Raw genomic sequence first — 17756 nt, 5'->3', positions numbered from 1 at the left:
GACATTTTACGTAGTTATATCTCAAAACATAGTTGGACATTCTAGTCAATGCAGCAGACACTATTTTTACAATGCAGTCGATTCAAAAATATTTTAACCCAATGATGACTGAAGATGAGACTATCTCATCCAGTTGATTTTGGACTGAGAGCCGGACGATGATATTACTCATCCTACAAAGTAATCTTGAATCATTAGTTCCATTGTTTTCCGCTAGATTTTATGGTCTAGGAAACCTATATTATATACCAGAAAATTTGTGGTCTACAAAAAGCATCATGGTACCATTCAAAAATATTCAGTTCAAGGTGAGTTTTACTTTAATTCTGTGTATAGCTAAAAATAGAATTAAAATGACTCAATTTTTCACACATAAAACTCCTTTATATATTATAGAAAACATTGATATATCTTTATTAAGTTACACAGATTATAAAAAATTTTTGTGTTACGATTTTTAAAAACGGTACTAAAACCGTTTTTAAAGAAAATAATAATATGTGATGAACATTTTAAAAACTATATTTACTTTAATAGGCGTAAACATAAAATGTTATCAAAATGAAGTTTTGGTGAAAATTTGAGTAAGAAATCTTATAAAAATTCCTTTATCTATAAATCTCCTGAAACCACACATTTTTGCTAAAACTAATTGCAATCACATGTCTACGTGGCAGAATATTGATTCATCTGCCAATGGCTTAAACACTCTGGTTAGTGCAAATTGTCTTATATTGATTAACTGTCCCCCCATAAGCTACTGCATAGTTGTCTCGCGTAAGTAGGGCTTCGGTCAGATATCACGTCTAGTTGGCTCTGTCCCGTGCGTTACTTCAGTGGTGTTTTTTCAGTGATTCATTTTTCAGGCAGAAAATTGATTAACAGAAATCAAGTAGCTTTCTTGGGTCCAGTTCAGAACATGGGCTACTGCAGCTAAAATGGACAGTGTTGATGCACCATTTAAATATCTGGTAATCCACAGGGTATTAGTTTTAAATAGGATTTTCATTGGGTCCGTAAATGTAATTTGCTGTTCTTAATTTTTCAATGATGAAACTATTATTTAAATACAATAATAAAATAAAGTGTAATAAATACAGTGTTATTTACATGAAAATGTAGCTCTGTTGATAAGGCCAGTACCATCTACTGAGTTTAATTATGTCCTTAAACTGGATGAAATTAAATATGTTTATTATCATAAATCAACATTGGTTGCAATAGACATAGTCAAACTCTAACTTAGCCTTAACCTTAGGTATTAAAGTTACATTTCAAATTAAATGTCATAATGTGAAAAAAGAAAAAATACATCTATAGTCTATGAAAATGAATAATTACAGTATCTACATTTAAAATGTGAACAATACATGTAATAAATTAAAAACATACAAATAAATATAATCATTCTAGTAAAGAAATACATTTTTACACATGATAGAGTAAAAATTACAGAAGAGAAATTCACATTTTCAAATTCAATGCTTGACTAATCAACAGATTTTTTATTTTGGGTTTTACTCCATCTAGCACATCTTACATCTAACAGATCTTGACATATTCTGGTGATGCAACAGTGGATAGAACCTCTTGAAATAAAGTTGTTTAAGTTTTCCTTGACATGGATTAGACTGCAGAAAATAAATATACTAAGTAATTTAAGTATTTTAAGCCCTGGAAAAATAATTCAACATGAATCTCTAACCCTGAGACCTTTTATACACCTCACTACTTTTTCTACCACATGAAAACTTCTTGGGCTCCATTGAAATCCAAAGAACCCTAAAGATTAATACCATAAAAGTAAACGTGAATGAAAAAATACATTATAAGCTTGGATCACTAAATCTAAATGAGTACACATTTTAATTTACAAATCAGAAATAAAGTATAGAAAGGCAAGTATCCAAACGCTTTGTATGAATGTCCCACATTAATAGAAACCAAATTATTTCCAAGAAGTTTGACTGTCCTATGCAAAGTAGATTTACTTAAACTGAAGATAATTTCTTCGGTTATGCAATAAGACTGGTGATTATGTCAACAGATACTCTACTGATGACTGAATTCATTACCAATATTTTATATGTTATAAACACTTATGTGAGTAACGTTGAAAAATAACATCAATTTCATGTTTGTTTCAATGTGCATAAAAATTAATTGCCCAATAAAAATAAATAAATAACAATTAAATTAGCAGAAGAGTTTCTGAATAAAGAAATACTTATCATTTATATGGAAAAGAAATATTTATAACATTGTGTCTTATAGTTAGGAGGAAATTAAATTAATTTATATATATATATATATATATATATATATATATATATATATATATATATATATATATATATATATCAAACGACAATGACTGTTACAAAATACATACAGCTGTACATTTAGACATATAAATTAGTGCCAATTACATATTATAAAACATCTTTTCTAATAAGCATTTTCTAAACAGTTTATGAAATATTTGTTATGTATAGGATATTGTAAATGTATTATTGTATTGTGCATTTTAACCCTTTGAGGGCAACACAGCTATATTAGTCTGGAAGGTGAAATCCTATTCGTATTGTATAAGAACACAAGGTAATTTTTATCAATGGAGGAATTTCTCCTTGGAAAAAAATTATGTCAGACGTATTTGCTTTTGGTTAGGGTCAAAATCAGTCATTATATTTTTTAATCTGACACAAAACCAGCAACCTGACAGGTAAATAGTACTCATATCAAAATCAGCCACAGAGATAAACAGACTGAAAATTGCTTGAAAATCACAATTATCAGTTTATTTATCAACGTGAAACAACCATTATTTACATGTCTGGTGGTTGGTTTGGATTCTTCAAGCTAAATAAAATGTGATCTTTGAAAGAAATGTATCATTTGTTATCCCTGATCTCTTGCCATTCGATCCTCTTTGAAACTAGCATTACTGATGGTTGATTTCCTCTTAAGAGAAATTCCTCTATAGATTTCACTAAAAACAAAAGTTGTGATCTTATACAATGTAAATTGGTTGCCACCTCCCAAACGTAATGTGGGCCTCCACAGAATGTGTGCAAGAAAGACACTGCAGTTTATGTGTGGTCACCAGTGTTTTGTGCAAGGTTAGTAATGTGACTAATCGATTCTCAACAGTTTTTGTAATTGCGTAATAATGTATATCTGTGAAAATATAATTAACTATTTAAATTTACTGTTTATGTATATGTTTTATTTTTTAAATGAATTCTGTAAAGAAAGTTTTTGAGTCAGGATTCATGATGTAATTATTTAATCGAATACAATTCCAAAACATGGGCGTTAGAGTCTGCCATGCATTTGAAGTATTCTTCAGGCATATAAAAATATTTTACTTCTTTGTGTTTGAGTTTTGATGAGTTTTTCGATTTATTGAGCTATGGTGAAGGTTTTTTTATTAATGTTTTATATTTTCAATTGTTTAAGTAAGAGGTGAGTTATGGCAAAGATTATTGTTTAACGTTTAATATTTTCAATTGTTTAAGTGGGAGGAGAGCAATGGTGAAGGGGATTGTGTGGGTTGAAGGCTATTATATTTAGCAGAGTGGCAACCAACTGATATCTGATAGCAACATAAAAACTCTACGCCTATCACTTTGCAAATACGGAAACACAGGTCTTTTGATTAAATTAAAAAAAAACGTATTTTTTGAGGTGTACAAATTTTGCAGAGGATCAAAACAAAATTCCAAAAACCTCTAAAGTCTCAAAGTTTTGTACTGGAATATTTTACCAGACAATCATAGTCTAGACAAAAAAGTGTATTTTCATGTTTTCTGAATCAGAAGAATTTGGTTTACTGTGAACATACAACTAGTTTGGTTGCACGTAATATGTACACTGTATTACAGCAAGAATCCCTCACTTCCAGCAGTGGTTCCAGTCCTAGAAACTTCCCATCTCCTGAACTAACTGGTATGTATATGTAGGAAGAGGTCACACAGAAGACCTTCAGGAAACTTGAGAGATTAGTGCCAAAAGATTAATATATTTAAAAAGAACGTTCAAATAAGCTTTACTTTTTACAGTCCATAAGTCAACAGTAACAAATTTTTCAGGTATGAGAAAACTTTATTTTTTTATTATTCATTGAATTAGCAATTGCCATTATATGGGAGGAAATTCCTCATTGCCCCATATTAAAATAAAATGAACAAAATTATTGAGGAATGCCCAATGAATTTCAAATGTACGTGACGTTTGTTTTGAAATATTTTGTATGTATGCCTTTTTCTCCTAAGAGGTGTTGGGGTACAACTTCAGCATTTTCGAACATAAATGCATTTTGTAACCTAACAAATAAAAAAATATATTTAGATTTTATTATCATTATTAAGAAATTAAAAACGGGTACGTTACTGTATAAACTTGAACAATTATAGACTTCTATTCCTAATTTTTTGTTAATATAGAGATACAATGAGAATAACAAGAGATAATAAATCAACAAAATTATGAATTTTGATTGACAAACTTTTATAAATCTTTTTTTACATTTTTTTATAACTTTTTAACATCTCATTTTGCTTTAATGAGCAAAATATTCATGATTTTGGTTAGAGTTTTCTCTTTGGTCACTTATTTGGAAATTGCAGTTTTACAACAAAGGAAAAGAAACGTAAACAATAATCTATTTAAATTTGCCTTTTAACATAACTATAACTACGCTACTGTAGATTACAGCTTGTATCGTAAAAAGTTGTTAGCTGTCATTATTACATCATTACCTGTAATATATAGGCAGATAACCTTATATTTGGATAGATAGTCTATAGATAATCTTAAACTCATAACAAAATAATTTTACAGGTGAAAATGTTTGAAACTGGTGACGTAGGAGAAGCTGTCAGTAGCAACCAAACCATAGATATTTCATTACATGAGCGCCTCTTCCGGCAACTCAGTGAACTCTATAATCACCCCAAAAATGGTGAGTATGTGGAAATATAAAGTTTTTGTATACAGGGATTTATTTATATTTGTATTCATCATTCTATAATGGTAAAGATCTTTTACAGCATCTTTGTTTGTAGTTTATTGTTGAAACTGAAAGGATAAAACCATTGTTACAGAGAGTTGCCTGTAGGTTCCGAGCTCTTGAGATCAGCACATTTTTGTTTTAAACTACTGTAGCTTTAAGATATGTAAACATACCTTTTCATTTGCTCTATTTTGGTTGGTCGGACTTAAATCTTAAAACAAATAATACAAAAACGAATTATATAAGTTTTTGTCTCAGTCAACAAGTTAACGAAATTTGACCCATTGTCATGGTAGAGGACACCCTTTTAGAGGAAGTGGAATCCACTCGATTTCTTGGGAATATATCTCGATAGAGGATTAACTTGGACCGATCATGTTGAGCATGTATGTGCAAGGGTTGCTTCAGGCGTTTTTGCCCTGAGGAATTTGGCACAGGTTTGCTCTTTTGACGTTCTAAAGATGGCCTATTTTGGCCTTTTATATCCTCATTTGACCTACGACATACGCCTTTGGGGTGGATGTGCCAGGATCAGATTCAACAGAGTTTTCAGGCTTCAGAAAAAAGTCATTAGAATCATGTGCAAATTGAATCCTAGAAAGTCGTGCCGCGATGCTTTCAGGGAGCATGGTTTTCTGACTTTACCCTGCCTCTATATCTTGGATATAGCTCTGTATTGCCGATTCCGATGTGAGTTAGTGCGTGGCAGGGACGTCCACAGGTATGATACTAGAGTTGGGGACAGCTACAGGATGCAACATCATAGAACACTGGCATCTGAACAACTTCCTTCACAAGCTGGTGTCAGATTAATTAATAATCTCCCTGAGAGCAAAAAAAAATGTCAACAACCCAACCCTGTATAAAGCTCGATTAATAAAAATATGATTGATTGTACTGAACATTTGGTTTTTTAAACTTTTAAAATTTGTTCGATTGGATAAATCTTTTAAAATTGGTTTATAAACATGTTGACAGTGACAGATGCCCTATTATGCTTGGTGTCTTATTAAAATACTTATCATTACTCAGTATAGAGCTGCAGTGAAGGTTTTAACTACACGTATTATAGCAAAACATTCATTCTACAGTAGTTTAACACGTTAACTACGGCACTTGCCTTACTACGCAGAATAGTTGGCTTCACTCAGTATTGAGTCTCAGTGAATATGTTAACCCTTTTAGTACCAGTTTTTTGATGCCATGGCCTGCTAAGAAGGAAATGGTGAAATTGGGTGGTTTTGCAGGCTTCTTTTCAGGACCTCACAGTATACTTGCTTGTAGAGATAAATAATTTACAATTTGGATATTATAAATAAGGTCTTTTTTACCTACATGTAAAATTTTATAAGGAAAAACTGCTCTTCCTAAAATGAATAACGAGTATTTACCCAACGTCCTACAAGCAGGAAGTTGGCATTTTTATAGGAATGTTGTACCAGTATGGATTTGGTGCACAAAAGTTAAAATGTATTATTAGAAATTCCATAATTATTAAAAATAATGATTCCCAATAACAGATAATTTTGGGTGAGCCGTAAGTGCCCACAGTCTATTCGTTTATAGTTGCAATTTTGAAACCACTTAAAATTTTATATTTTCCAAAAACATAGTTTTACAACATGCTTTTAAATTATATATAACACAACCCAGAGTTTTGTATGATAATTTCGACATTCAGATCTGATTTGTGTGTGCTGGAACAGAATGCATGTTTTAAGACAGTTAAAAAGAATTTTAAGACTGCATTAAAAAAAGGTATTTTTGAGAGCAGTACCGTAAGCTTTTTAACGATTTGTCTATTTATATGAAACACCTACAGATATATACAGGATTCATTAAGTTTTGAGATAGATGTCTTGCCCAGAGTGGGGCTTATTACAGATTATCCAACAGTTTTATTAGTGATAAAATGTTTACTAACAATATAAAGTGTCGATCAGTTGAGTTGACAATCGTGTTGACCGCATGTGATCCCGTCTGTCACCATGTCACGCCAGTGTTGCGCAGCACATCACTCTCATCACTCAGTGAATTCAGTACAAGATCTGTACCAAATTGACCATTTATTTCTGACTGGTAGACCTCAAACGATACTCTTAAGACTATTACTATTCAAACATAAAATTGATAACATTTTATGATTTTTTTAGGTTTGATAACAATAGGACAAAAGATCAATCTTGATATTTTGCCTCCCAAGAAAAAAGTTACAATTTTACTAGTTGGCAACCATTCTGCTGGCAAGTCGAGCTTCATTAACTGGTAAGCTAGTCAAAACATTTCTTTTATTTGTAAAAACACCTTTTTGGATTTTGAAGCTATAATACTCTCTTCACTTAAAAAATAAGTTTTTAGGATGAATCTCTCAGGATTTATGAGTTGTAAAAAGGGAATGTGGATATTGTTGTTAGTGCAAGGAGCTATTATCATTTTGGGAAAAGTTTTTCTAAACTCAATTCGCATGATTTAATATATTTCTATTAAACCTTTTATATTAACTGTTGTTTATTTACTTTTAAATGACTAAGCTCTAAAATGAGTTTTATAATCCAATGATCTTTTAAAGGATTATCATTCTATTTTCACAATGATATAGGATTAAAACTAAGGACTTACTTTCAACTTCAGAGCTCTACTAATTTGAATTAATTTATTATCTTTTTGTTTGTCTTACGCGCTAGAAAATATGCTGTCAGTCCCTACTCAGACATCTATGAGTGTACACTTTTTGTAAAACTTTTTTATACATGATAGATTTTCTGGACATGATAGTTTAAAATTATTGTTCTGATGTTTGTAATATTTTAACTACTATACAAAGAATTTCAATCAGTACGAAAATACATTTTTTCACATATAAAAAAACAATAATGATCAATATTTTTGTTTTGGAACCTCACAGGTCATGTAGTAGCCCATTCAGTAGAGTAGATGCGGCTGCAAAGTTTTTCATATAGCTTCATTACAAGCAATGGGGAAACATGATAATAATATACCAGTTTAGAGCATGAGACCCTTTTCTGAAAATCTGACTTACATAACCTATCCACTCCATCCAAAAGGTCCAGAAAAAGAACTCTATCAAATACCTTCTATGCCTGACAGTTTGCAAGTAGATATAAAAGTTCTCGTTTACTTAGTGGGTCATCGACGATGAACTCCATTTTACACCAGCAGATCATTAATGTATCTTCTGAACCAATAGTTTTATGATCAGGCTGCTTGCAAGGACAATTTCATTCAGCAGTCACCCAACCAAAGAATATCCACACTAGTGGTAACTTTATTATGATAAAGACTGTACCCACAACAGATAGCTATCCTTGTATTTTAATTTGTTTAATCGTTCATAATGGCAATGAAACATATAATTTGAAAATGATTGGTTTGGGAAAATTTGGAGTAACTTTTGAAAATGAACTTTTGAAAATTATTTGGCTGGAGGGTTATCTGAGTTACATGTTTGATAACAATAACTTGTCACAAGCCAATGGTCTGGTAGTTCTCTCTGACTTCTAGACCCTATAAAAGGTAAAATTAATTTGTAAAAGCTATATTGTATACTATATATTCCATTCATGATGCAATGGTGTTTGGAAGGTACATAGAGGAAAACGTACAGAGAACTGGAATGGCCATAGAGACGCAATCATTCACTGTAGTGGCCAGCGGAAAGAAGAGAGAAACCCTCATGGTAAGTGCTGGATGTGTAGAAAATATGATTTACGAATAGTACTACGATCTAATCTAAGTTTTTAGTAATCATCGAGTGTGGGTAACAGAAGAGCTTAGAATGGGTTTAAATGGGCAAGTATTTTTTAGTAATTAAATTTGGACAGCTTAAGTAAGGTTAATTTAGCGGTACGCTTGTTATTAGTGAAAATCTGACTTTTCCAAAGTTATTTAACAATAATTTAATTTCAATAATTTGTTTAACATTTAATTTCAAACGTTTTAAGCCAATGATGTTTGATAAATAATTTTTGCGTCGGTTATTGAAAGTTTTGTTTTAGGGACCAGCAACCGTATTTCTCTTTCCCCATCTGAAACCATTGGAGAAAATTCAAGGTAACATTTATACACTCTATATAATAAACCAATAATTTTTGTTAATTCAATGAGTTTGCAAAGTTAACTATTATAATATATTGTGTGAACTATTGAGTAGCCCTGTTTATCAAGCTGATTTACATTTTGCAGGTATTATGGATAACTTGAACGCAGAGATCTCTACATCAAAGAAACGACAATTTTCCATGCTCACGTTCATCGACACTCCAGGACTTGTTGACGGCAGTATGGAGTATCCGTACAATGTCAATGACGCCATTTTGTTTCTTGGTGGGTTTTATGTGTTACTGGTCATAAACTTACCTTTAAAGTGTTCTATTCATTGCTGACATACATTTTTTAACTGTTTCAATACAGGTTTATGTATCAAGAAGGTAGATTCTAATATCAGTGCTCTTTCTACTCTCCTGTAATTTCTTACTCTCTTCCTTTCTTACAAGATTCAAAATACATCATTAACCTAATTAAAACAAAAGGTCCTGACAAATTACAAAACATTTTGTATTGTATGACCAATGTAATACAATACAATCAATTATGTGGTTGAGACAACTATAGAATGTTTTGGTGATGATAGAAACGAGCTTGAATGAAAAAAAAGAACTATAACCATTATCTACATAAATTATAAAATATTAGATTAAATTAAAATATTCTAGATGAAACTTACTATTCTACAACACAGACAAAAATGAAGAGACATATCAATTTAAATTAGACATAAAAAGCCAATATAAAATTAATATCGGGGAATGTATATTCATTTACTAGTGGTATTAAATTAAAATATTTCCAATGCTCCAAGAATCTATATCAAATTAAATATTGTAAAAAAGTTTTTTCTGTTATGAAAATATAGAAAAGTACATAATACGTTTTAGACAGTTAACCAATAAAAATAAATAACTGAAGAAATCGCTCAAAATGTTTAGAATTATCTTATCATTGCTATTTAAAGAAATAATTCAGTGATATAAATATAACAATATCTTTTTTTACTCCTAATAAAGAGTTATGAACTTGTTGAGGCGAATGATTAAAAATCTTTGGTACAAGATAAATGGATTCTAAAGATAAACATTCGAAAATTTGTGTAGTTCTGTTTTTCTGTAAAAGTATCATGGTTTTTAAAAAAAGTCACAAATGTTTTGAATATCAGAAAAATGTTGAGTAATTTGCCCAGATTTTAACACCGTGACTGGCTTCTGACTTTTAACTAGTTTGGGGCATAGTCTTTGTTTCTGTTACATTTTTAACCCTTGAGCAAAATTGAAATGGCCATAAACAAGTTATTGGTTTGTTCCCAATTTGCAAATCTACCAACAATATGCACTCAAGAAATGTTATTGGTTGATAAAAACAGAATATAAATATAATTATGAAGTTTATACTAGCCCACCATCATGTAAGTATGCTCAAACATACACAATCTTCTAACTATCACGGCAAAGAGTATTTTATACATTAATTTAAAGTTTAGATTCTTAACCTATAAATTTGTATTCTCTTTAGTTCTAATTCCAAAAAAAATCTAATTCTAACTTAAGTTATAATCTTTTGCAATGTACATATTGTATCTATTTAACTATTAAATACAATAAAAATGTTCTGTCACTCAGTAATAAATATGCTTTTATAATAATTGTAACATAAAGCAATTTGGGGTTTAATGGAAATTACAATTTTTTACTGGGCCATGAAAAACCCTGCATTTTTTAACCATTGGCTAAATTTCTGTAATTTTCATTTTAATTTATTTTCATTTTGAATTGTGGAAATTAATTATGTACAGTCTTATTTACAGAAATATTTTATATGTTTGTACTATTTTGATTTAAGCTAAGACGTTTTTGGAAAGACTTGAGCAATATAAAAAGTTGCAATTTTAAGAAAAAAGATACAGTGATGGCTAGTTATTGTCAATTGTTTGCATGTGTGAAGTTATTGGATGTTATGAACTTCTCCATTCAAACCAAAATATTTACAATAAATATACTTTTATGTATTATAGGTTTGTAACTACAGTTCAAAGAAACCTTTGTGAATCAGCTGAAGTGGGCTTGCAAGTATAGAAAAATGGGTAGTTTTAAAATTAAGTACTTTTTGAATAGAAAAAAATTAATTAAATTCTCCAAAATAATGTCTCAGGTTTTCCTATTAATGTTCCTTTTTTTGTCTTTCCAATTGTATACCTGGCTTTATTGGGAACAAACAAAAAACTTTATTGATATTGATGTCAACAGTATTTTTATTTTAGATTCTAGTCTTCTGAAAAGGTTAAACACATCTGAAATTTAAGGGATTAAAGCCTTATAAAACTGTACAAAGCTTGAACAAGTTTCTGGCAAACAGTAAAAAACTAATAATTTTTTACGCAAAAACTAATTTATCCATTTCATCAAATAGATCAAAAACCTCTTCAAAAATAAAAAAAATAAAATTCAGTTCAACATCAGTGAAAGCTGTCAAAGTTCAAGCACCAAAATAAGGCAATAATTCAACTTACAAGACTAATATCTGTGTGACATGAAGAACTGATAACATTGCAAATATAACTACACTTAACCAACCAACATATTTACTACATAAATTAGAGTTATTCAACATTTCTACCCGATACTTGACTTTTGTTTTAGGTGGTGTTTCTGATCTAATATTTGTATTTTTTGACCCAATTGGGTTGGCACTATGTAAGAGAACGATGCTGGTGGTAGAGAAGATTAACTCTTTATATCCCGAGAAACTTCGCTTCTACCTCTCCAAGTCAGATGAAATTAGGAGGCAAACTGATAAGCAAAAGTAAGCAGAGTATCCTAGAATTGTTTTTAGAAAAATATCTATATTCAAGAAAAGTTAAAGAATAATTTGAGAAGAGAATGGACATTAAATCCATATAAGCATTGTGTGGTAGAATTCCAGCTGTGTGCGGCGATTCATAGATAGCACTACTGTGCAAAATCTTTAGCTTAATTATTTTTGAATTTTCAAACAACGCATCCTTATTTTCATTGGTTGAATAAATTCACAGTGTATATTTTATTATTATTAACGTTTATGTTATACAAAATGTTTATTGTGTTTGAAGTTTGCACATACATAAGACTAATTTTTTGGTGGGAGAGAGGGGCAGAAGCACAGCTGTCCTAAAGCCAAAGCTATTTATCACCTTTTGTATCAAATATAGATAAAGAGCATTTCAGGAAGACAAGTCAACTTGAGCATTTCAGCGTCGGTCATAAACTTGGTACACAACAACATTACTGCTGAGGCTGTCTCCAATAGCCTCTACTTGTGTTTATGACAACAATATCATATATCACAGTGCTCTACGTTACAACTATTGTATACGTTACGTTTGCAACGTGAGACGGGAGCAGCACACCACACAGTACTATATTCAGTCAAATATTCTAAAATTAAAGGACCAAAGATCCATCAAAATTCTAAAACTAGTTCATTCAATATTAAAGTATGGTTTCTCAAGATATTTTTTTGGATATTTTAAATCTGTGTCTCATGTAGGTGTAAGAAGAACTCGCTCTGGCTCATACATTTTGAGAACGCCTCAGCACAGGACTGCAGTGTTTGATAAGTCATTCCATGTAATAGCTTGTAGGTTGTGGAATGCCCTTCCCCAAACAATTACTTCCATCGATAGCCATTCCCGGTTTATGGCGAAACTGATTTTATCTCAAGTGGTTAGCCGGGGCAGATTTGGTCTGAGATGCTGTGGGCGTGACACTGGCAGAGGGATGAGTGTGAGATTGTGTATAATAAAAGTTAGGACTTATTAGCAATAATTACCTTAGTTTTATTTTATATTAAAAGTATAATTTTATTTTATATGTTTTAAGAATTACAGAAATAGTTAATTTATTAATTTGTTAAATTTTAATTTAAACATGTTGTATATTAATATGTTATTATATTAATTTCACCACATGTAATTAATATAATAATAAAATGTAATTATTTCTTAAATTTTTTTATTCTTCAGGTAATATTTAATTAATATTTAAAATTTTACGTTGTCGCAGGTTAAGTGTAAGAAAGGGCCATGCGGCCCTAACTTTGCCTGTTTAAATAAAGAATATTTCATTTAATTTTTTTTCATTTTTCTCTACCTTTAAAATAGGAAACGATAAACCCTGAGTCGAATATAGCAGTTTAGCTCAAATATAAATATAGTTAAAATTCATCTAAGGTTTGCTTATAACAAATAGTCAAATTTTTTATTTTTTGTTCATTTTTTTAATACTATTTTTAAAATTTCTGTATAAAATATACAAGCCTTGATTTCCATGAGGCAATGGAAAAATTCACCAAATTGTCACACACAATAGATTTGTTGTAGCAAGATAAGAAGTGGAATTGGAGTTGAGCAATAATAATGCAAGTGAGATGTTTTAATCCTGTTTGTGGGATTTCCTATGCGACTTTAATTTTATGTTTATTGCATTTTTTATATAAATAAATCCAAACTAGTAACAAGAAAATGGAAAACAAGATCATTAATGAATGTCAAATTAGTTAAATAATGTAATTCCATGAACTGCACAGTAGCTACTTACTAATTTTGGATTTGTTGCTACATTATATTTGTCTTTTTCTCAAAGAGTGTATTTTACTTTGATATACTGTACGCATGTCAATCATTTGGAAACAAATTATGATTCAATTCATAGAAATTATCTTCAGCTAAGTCTCGTGTTGAGAATTGAAAGTTCTTACAATCGCTAAATTACTATTAAAAAAAATATGTTAGTAAGTTAAAAATGTATTTCTTTTTAGCGTCAAACTTATTTAAAAAAAAAATCAATGCAGCTAAGTTTTATGGTAAAGTGCCTCCAACCTGGTTAACCTGGTTTCTTAATTGTGGGGATACTCTTTAAGGGTAGACGGTTGCTTTTCTTGACTCTATGATGTTTGATTCGAAAACCATATTCTTTTCACATACTTTTTTCTTATAACTCACTAAACCTAGGACAAAGAAACACCCATAACGTCTTAATATATGACTAGTGAATAGCTGATATATAATTTAACACTATTATGCAAAGAAAGTAATTTTTGAAACAACATCTCGTATTGTTAATGTATAATCCAATAATTTTACCTGATTCTGGCACAGGAAGAAGTGCAAATAAAAAACTTGCTCTTTCTGGAAATATTTTAGATCCGCACTGCCTTTTCATGTTGTTTTATTAAACACCCAAGATTCTATACCTAGTTGTTAATAGTCGTTAAATATTTAAAAATATAGAAAATTAAAAAGGTGGTTCCTATTCACGTCTTGACGCAATTACTGTTCTTAAAGAATATGTAAATAAAGAAGTTTGTCTATTGTTTATTGTAGACAGTGGCATAAGTTTCTTTAAAAATTTAGTATGTGATCTCGAGAGCAAACATGGATATTTGTCTGATTTAATCTGCCATGTGACCTAACATATAATGTTGATTATTTAGAGTGATGATGCAGATAACCCAGGAAGTATGCAGACACTCCGGGCTGAATCGTTCAGGCTTTACGATGCCTGGCATATATATTCCAACACTCGCACGCACCCCACTCATGCAGAAACAGCCATCCAGTACTTCAGGAAATTTGGAAAAAAACTGGAAACTGCCAAGTAAATTGTGTTTATACCTTTTCTGGTGCAGTGCCATCCAGCTATCATTGAGTCGTAGAATTCTCTCCTTGGTTTGAACCCCAAGAAAACTACTCGTATGCTGACAATACTCGTTGTGAATATTGAGTTTAGCTCCAGTTCATCTTCCTCTTAGTGTAGTGTGTGGTATCTGATGCAGTCACAGACTTGACTCCTGGAGTCTGGAGTCAAGTTCATCTGAAGAGATCCAAAAAAGGTCTGCGATGAAGAAGCTCAAAATGAACTCTTACACCGTTTCGACATCAAAGAGATCTAGACTACAAAATATAGTGTAATCTAGGTGGAGCGGTGCACTTCTACGTCTTAGACACAAATCTACAAATATGGTAGAGCAACGTACTGGAGCTAAACTCAAAATTCACTTTGAATAACCCTCCCACCATAGCTACGTTATGCGGACAACACTCACTGCTTTCAACACCTTTACACATCATTAGTGGAATTTCCATTAGCATCTTCATCATTCTTTTTTCATCATATATTCAACATCGCCATAAAAGTTACGACCACCATCACCGATGATTTATAGAAAATAGATATTTGATCCCCATGTTAGAATTTAAAGATATATAAATATGTAGACAGTAGCTCTGGCATCTAACAGATACTGATTGTAATACATTATGTTCACAACTGCATACATACCTACACACTGATGTTTCGAGGCGAGGGTTTCGATCTGCAAACAGAGTGAGATAGCGTAACATCATACAACACCATAACTGTCAAAAGCAAATTGAACTAGCAGTGATGTACCGCTTAAAAACTGGTTGTTTTACAATATTGACGAGTTACCTATAATTGATGAGTTATAGATGAGTTAATTATTAATATTAAATGTAGTGGCTTTTATTATAATATTACATGGGCATGAGTCTCTTCCACACACTTATATTATTGCCCGTAGTTTCTAAATTAGTTGAAAAATCAATTTATTAAAAAAAAGTCATGTAAATTTGGTATCAGTAGCACTTTTTTGAAATTGATGATATTAAATACTTGTTGTAGGTTTTATGAAAATAAATAAGGTTACATACCTTTCCGTTGTCAATACAACTCTTTTATTTCAATGATGACTAGTTTCAGGAGAGTTGTCAAAAACGTTAAAACCCGAACACACTTCGAAATAAATAAAATTACACATAACACAAATAAAGTAGTTTACGAGTAGTTTATATGTACAGCCGACCCTGGACAGGACTAACTGAGTTTTACAAGACAGGCTGTACATTGAACAGATATGGCAGTTGGATTGTATCTTTACTTTTTGACCCCAAAATCAATAGAATTCTACCTTATACCAAGAGTAATCTATTTATCAAGTTTCTAAAGTCTCTAGGACCTTTTTGTCAAGAGTTATTGCACAGACAGACAGACAAATGAATGAACTGCTCCTTAACCTTTTGACCTCAAAACATACAGTGTTCTTCCTTGGACAAATATGAACCTGTACCTCAAGTTTAAAGTCTCTGGAACTATCCTATCTAAGTTATTGGATATACAGACAAACAAAACACGTTTTGAAGAAGGCTCTGTTGTGTCCTTAACTCCAGATTTCTCTTGAGTGTACCAGAGGAAATAGTACAATATCCTTAGGAATTATACTGGTTTATACTTTAAAAAACATGTGACTATGGATTATTTTACAGATTGGAGAATCCCACAACGAGATAGAGGAAGTCTGCAAGCAGATTGACCAATCCATAAGCCGAGCTTTACAGATAGCTCTAAACAACTTCGACAAAGACATCAGCACTGTGCTCCATTCCATCTCTCAACGCTTGATAACCAACAAGGAGTTGTCTGAACGCAACTGGACCTGTGTTATCTTCTGTAAGTGAGCATATCATAGGCAAAAGATAAGTGTTGGACCTAGGAAAAATGCTGATGATAAATACTTCCCGATTTTGAAACTAACATGCATGTATAACAATGTTACTGCTCTTTTGATTTTTTTAACCCTGAAATACAATACAACTGTATTTTCCTTTATTTGCAAAAACTTCTGCAACGCAATATGTTGTATTTTTGTGAATTTGTTAAAACCTTTTTAATCTGATAATATTCCAATTTTTTACTAAAACTGGCTTTATAAAGTAATCTCATAACCACCACTGATTAACTGTAGCTAGATAATGATGGTAGGCTTAAAAACCTTCTAATTCTGCGTCTTTTGAAGCTCTCATAAAATATGTATTAAACATAACGTAAACAAAACTTCAAAATATTTGTTATAAACCTGAATAATTTTAAAGGGGAGACTTCAAAATGTTGTATTGTTGTTAAAGTTAATGCTCATTGTGTAAAATACTTGTAATTAAACATTATAGCCTCAACACAAAAATAAAGAATTCTTTATCTAAGTTTTTGTGAAAAGTAAACTTCTAAGAATTTTGTGATCCACATACTTTTATTCCTCATAATTTTTTCCAAAAATTGAATACAAATTTATAAAATGGTAAAAATGGTATTAAATATATTACAAAACAGTAAATAAACATGGAAATTTGTGTAGACATGCATGCGTTTTTTTAGAGTTGGAGTTTTATAAAGTTTATTTAAATGATATGCAAGACAGGCATTGAAGCAACCAACAGATTATCAAATTTATCCATCTGGAAGAAAAATTAAGCCCTTTTCAAATTACTTAATGTTTTAACAGGTCTTTTTCTAACTTGAATGTAAAATTTGAGGTTTTACCTTGAAATGTGTAGGAGTTGAAGTATTGCACTTATTTTACAGACATATATGTATGGGTTTATGTACTGCAAACAACATACAAAATGCAAATATAAAGAAATTATTCATGCTGAAAAATATACACAATGTAATAACACACAAGCATAGTATTTTTTAATTATAAATTGAGTTAATACTTCAATAACATGTCTGAATAATTTATGGTCTGTTTCCTAGTGTCTGTCTCAGTTATTCTACTGGTAACTCTGCTTTGTTCCACCGCACTCAAGCACCTGGTAGACCAATATGGAGTTCAG

General features: G+C 31.0%; 1 protein-coding gene across 2 annotated transcripts; it reads left to right on the top strand.

The window, feature by feature from the left end:
* The first annotated feature begins 746 nt into the window (after nt 1–746).
* On the top strand, nt 747–16587 carry LOC124369894 (sarcalumenin-like). 2 transcript variants are annotated; one of them, XM_046828045.1, is made up of 9 exons: nt 764–971; nt 4846–4966; nt 7171–7282; nt 8621–8714; nt 9034–9088; nt 9221–9361; nt 11728–11890; nt 14558–14721; nt 16410–16587. In XM_046828045.1, exons 1-9 carry the CDS (start codon nt 939–941, stop codon nt 16454–16456), a joined length of 930 nt encoding a protein of 309 aa, XP_046684001.1. In that variant the 5' UTR covers nt 764–938; the 3' UTR covers nt 16457–16587. The 2 variants fall into 2 exon arrangements, with proteins under 2 accessions (XP_046684002.1, XP_046684001.1); XM_046828046.1 differs by lacking the exon at nt 14558–14721 and having other exon boundaries at nt 747–971; nt 16410–16576.
* The last annotated feature ends 1169 nt before the right edge of the window (nt 16588–17756 follow it).

This window comes from Homalodisca vitripennis, chromosome X, assembly GCF_021130785.1.
Source record: "Homalodisca vitripennis isolate AUS2020 chromosome X, UT_GWSS_2.1, whole genome shotgun sequence".
Classification (NCBI taxonomy): Eukaryota; Metazoa; Arthropoda; class Insecta; order Hemiptera; family Cicadellidae; genus Homalodisca; species Homalodisca vitripennis.
The sequence above is the reverse complement of the archived record's forward strand: the minus strand, read 5'-3'. Positions and strand labels throughout refer to the sequence as shown.

What these genes read in the sequence shown, in the direction of transcription:
- LOC124369894 (XM_046828045.1), top strand. Translation starts at nt 939, where the DNA reads ATGGACAGTGTTGATGCACCATTTAAATATCTG. An exon ending in AGAAGAGAGAAACCCTCATG is followed by an intron (nt 8,715 to 9,033) that starts GTAAGTGCTGGA and finishes GTTTTGTTTTAG; the next exon opens with GGACCAGCAACCGTATTTCT. An exon ending in AGGCAAACTGATAAGCAAAA is followed by an intron (nt 11,891 to 14,557) that starts GTAAGCAGAGTA and finishes TTGATTATTTAG; the next exon opens with AGTGATGATGCAGATAACCC.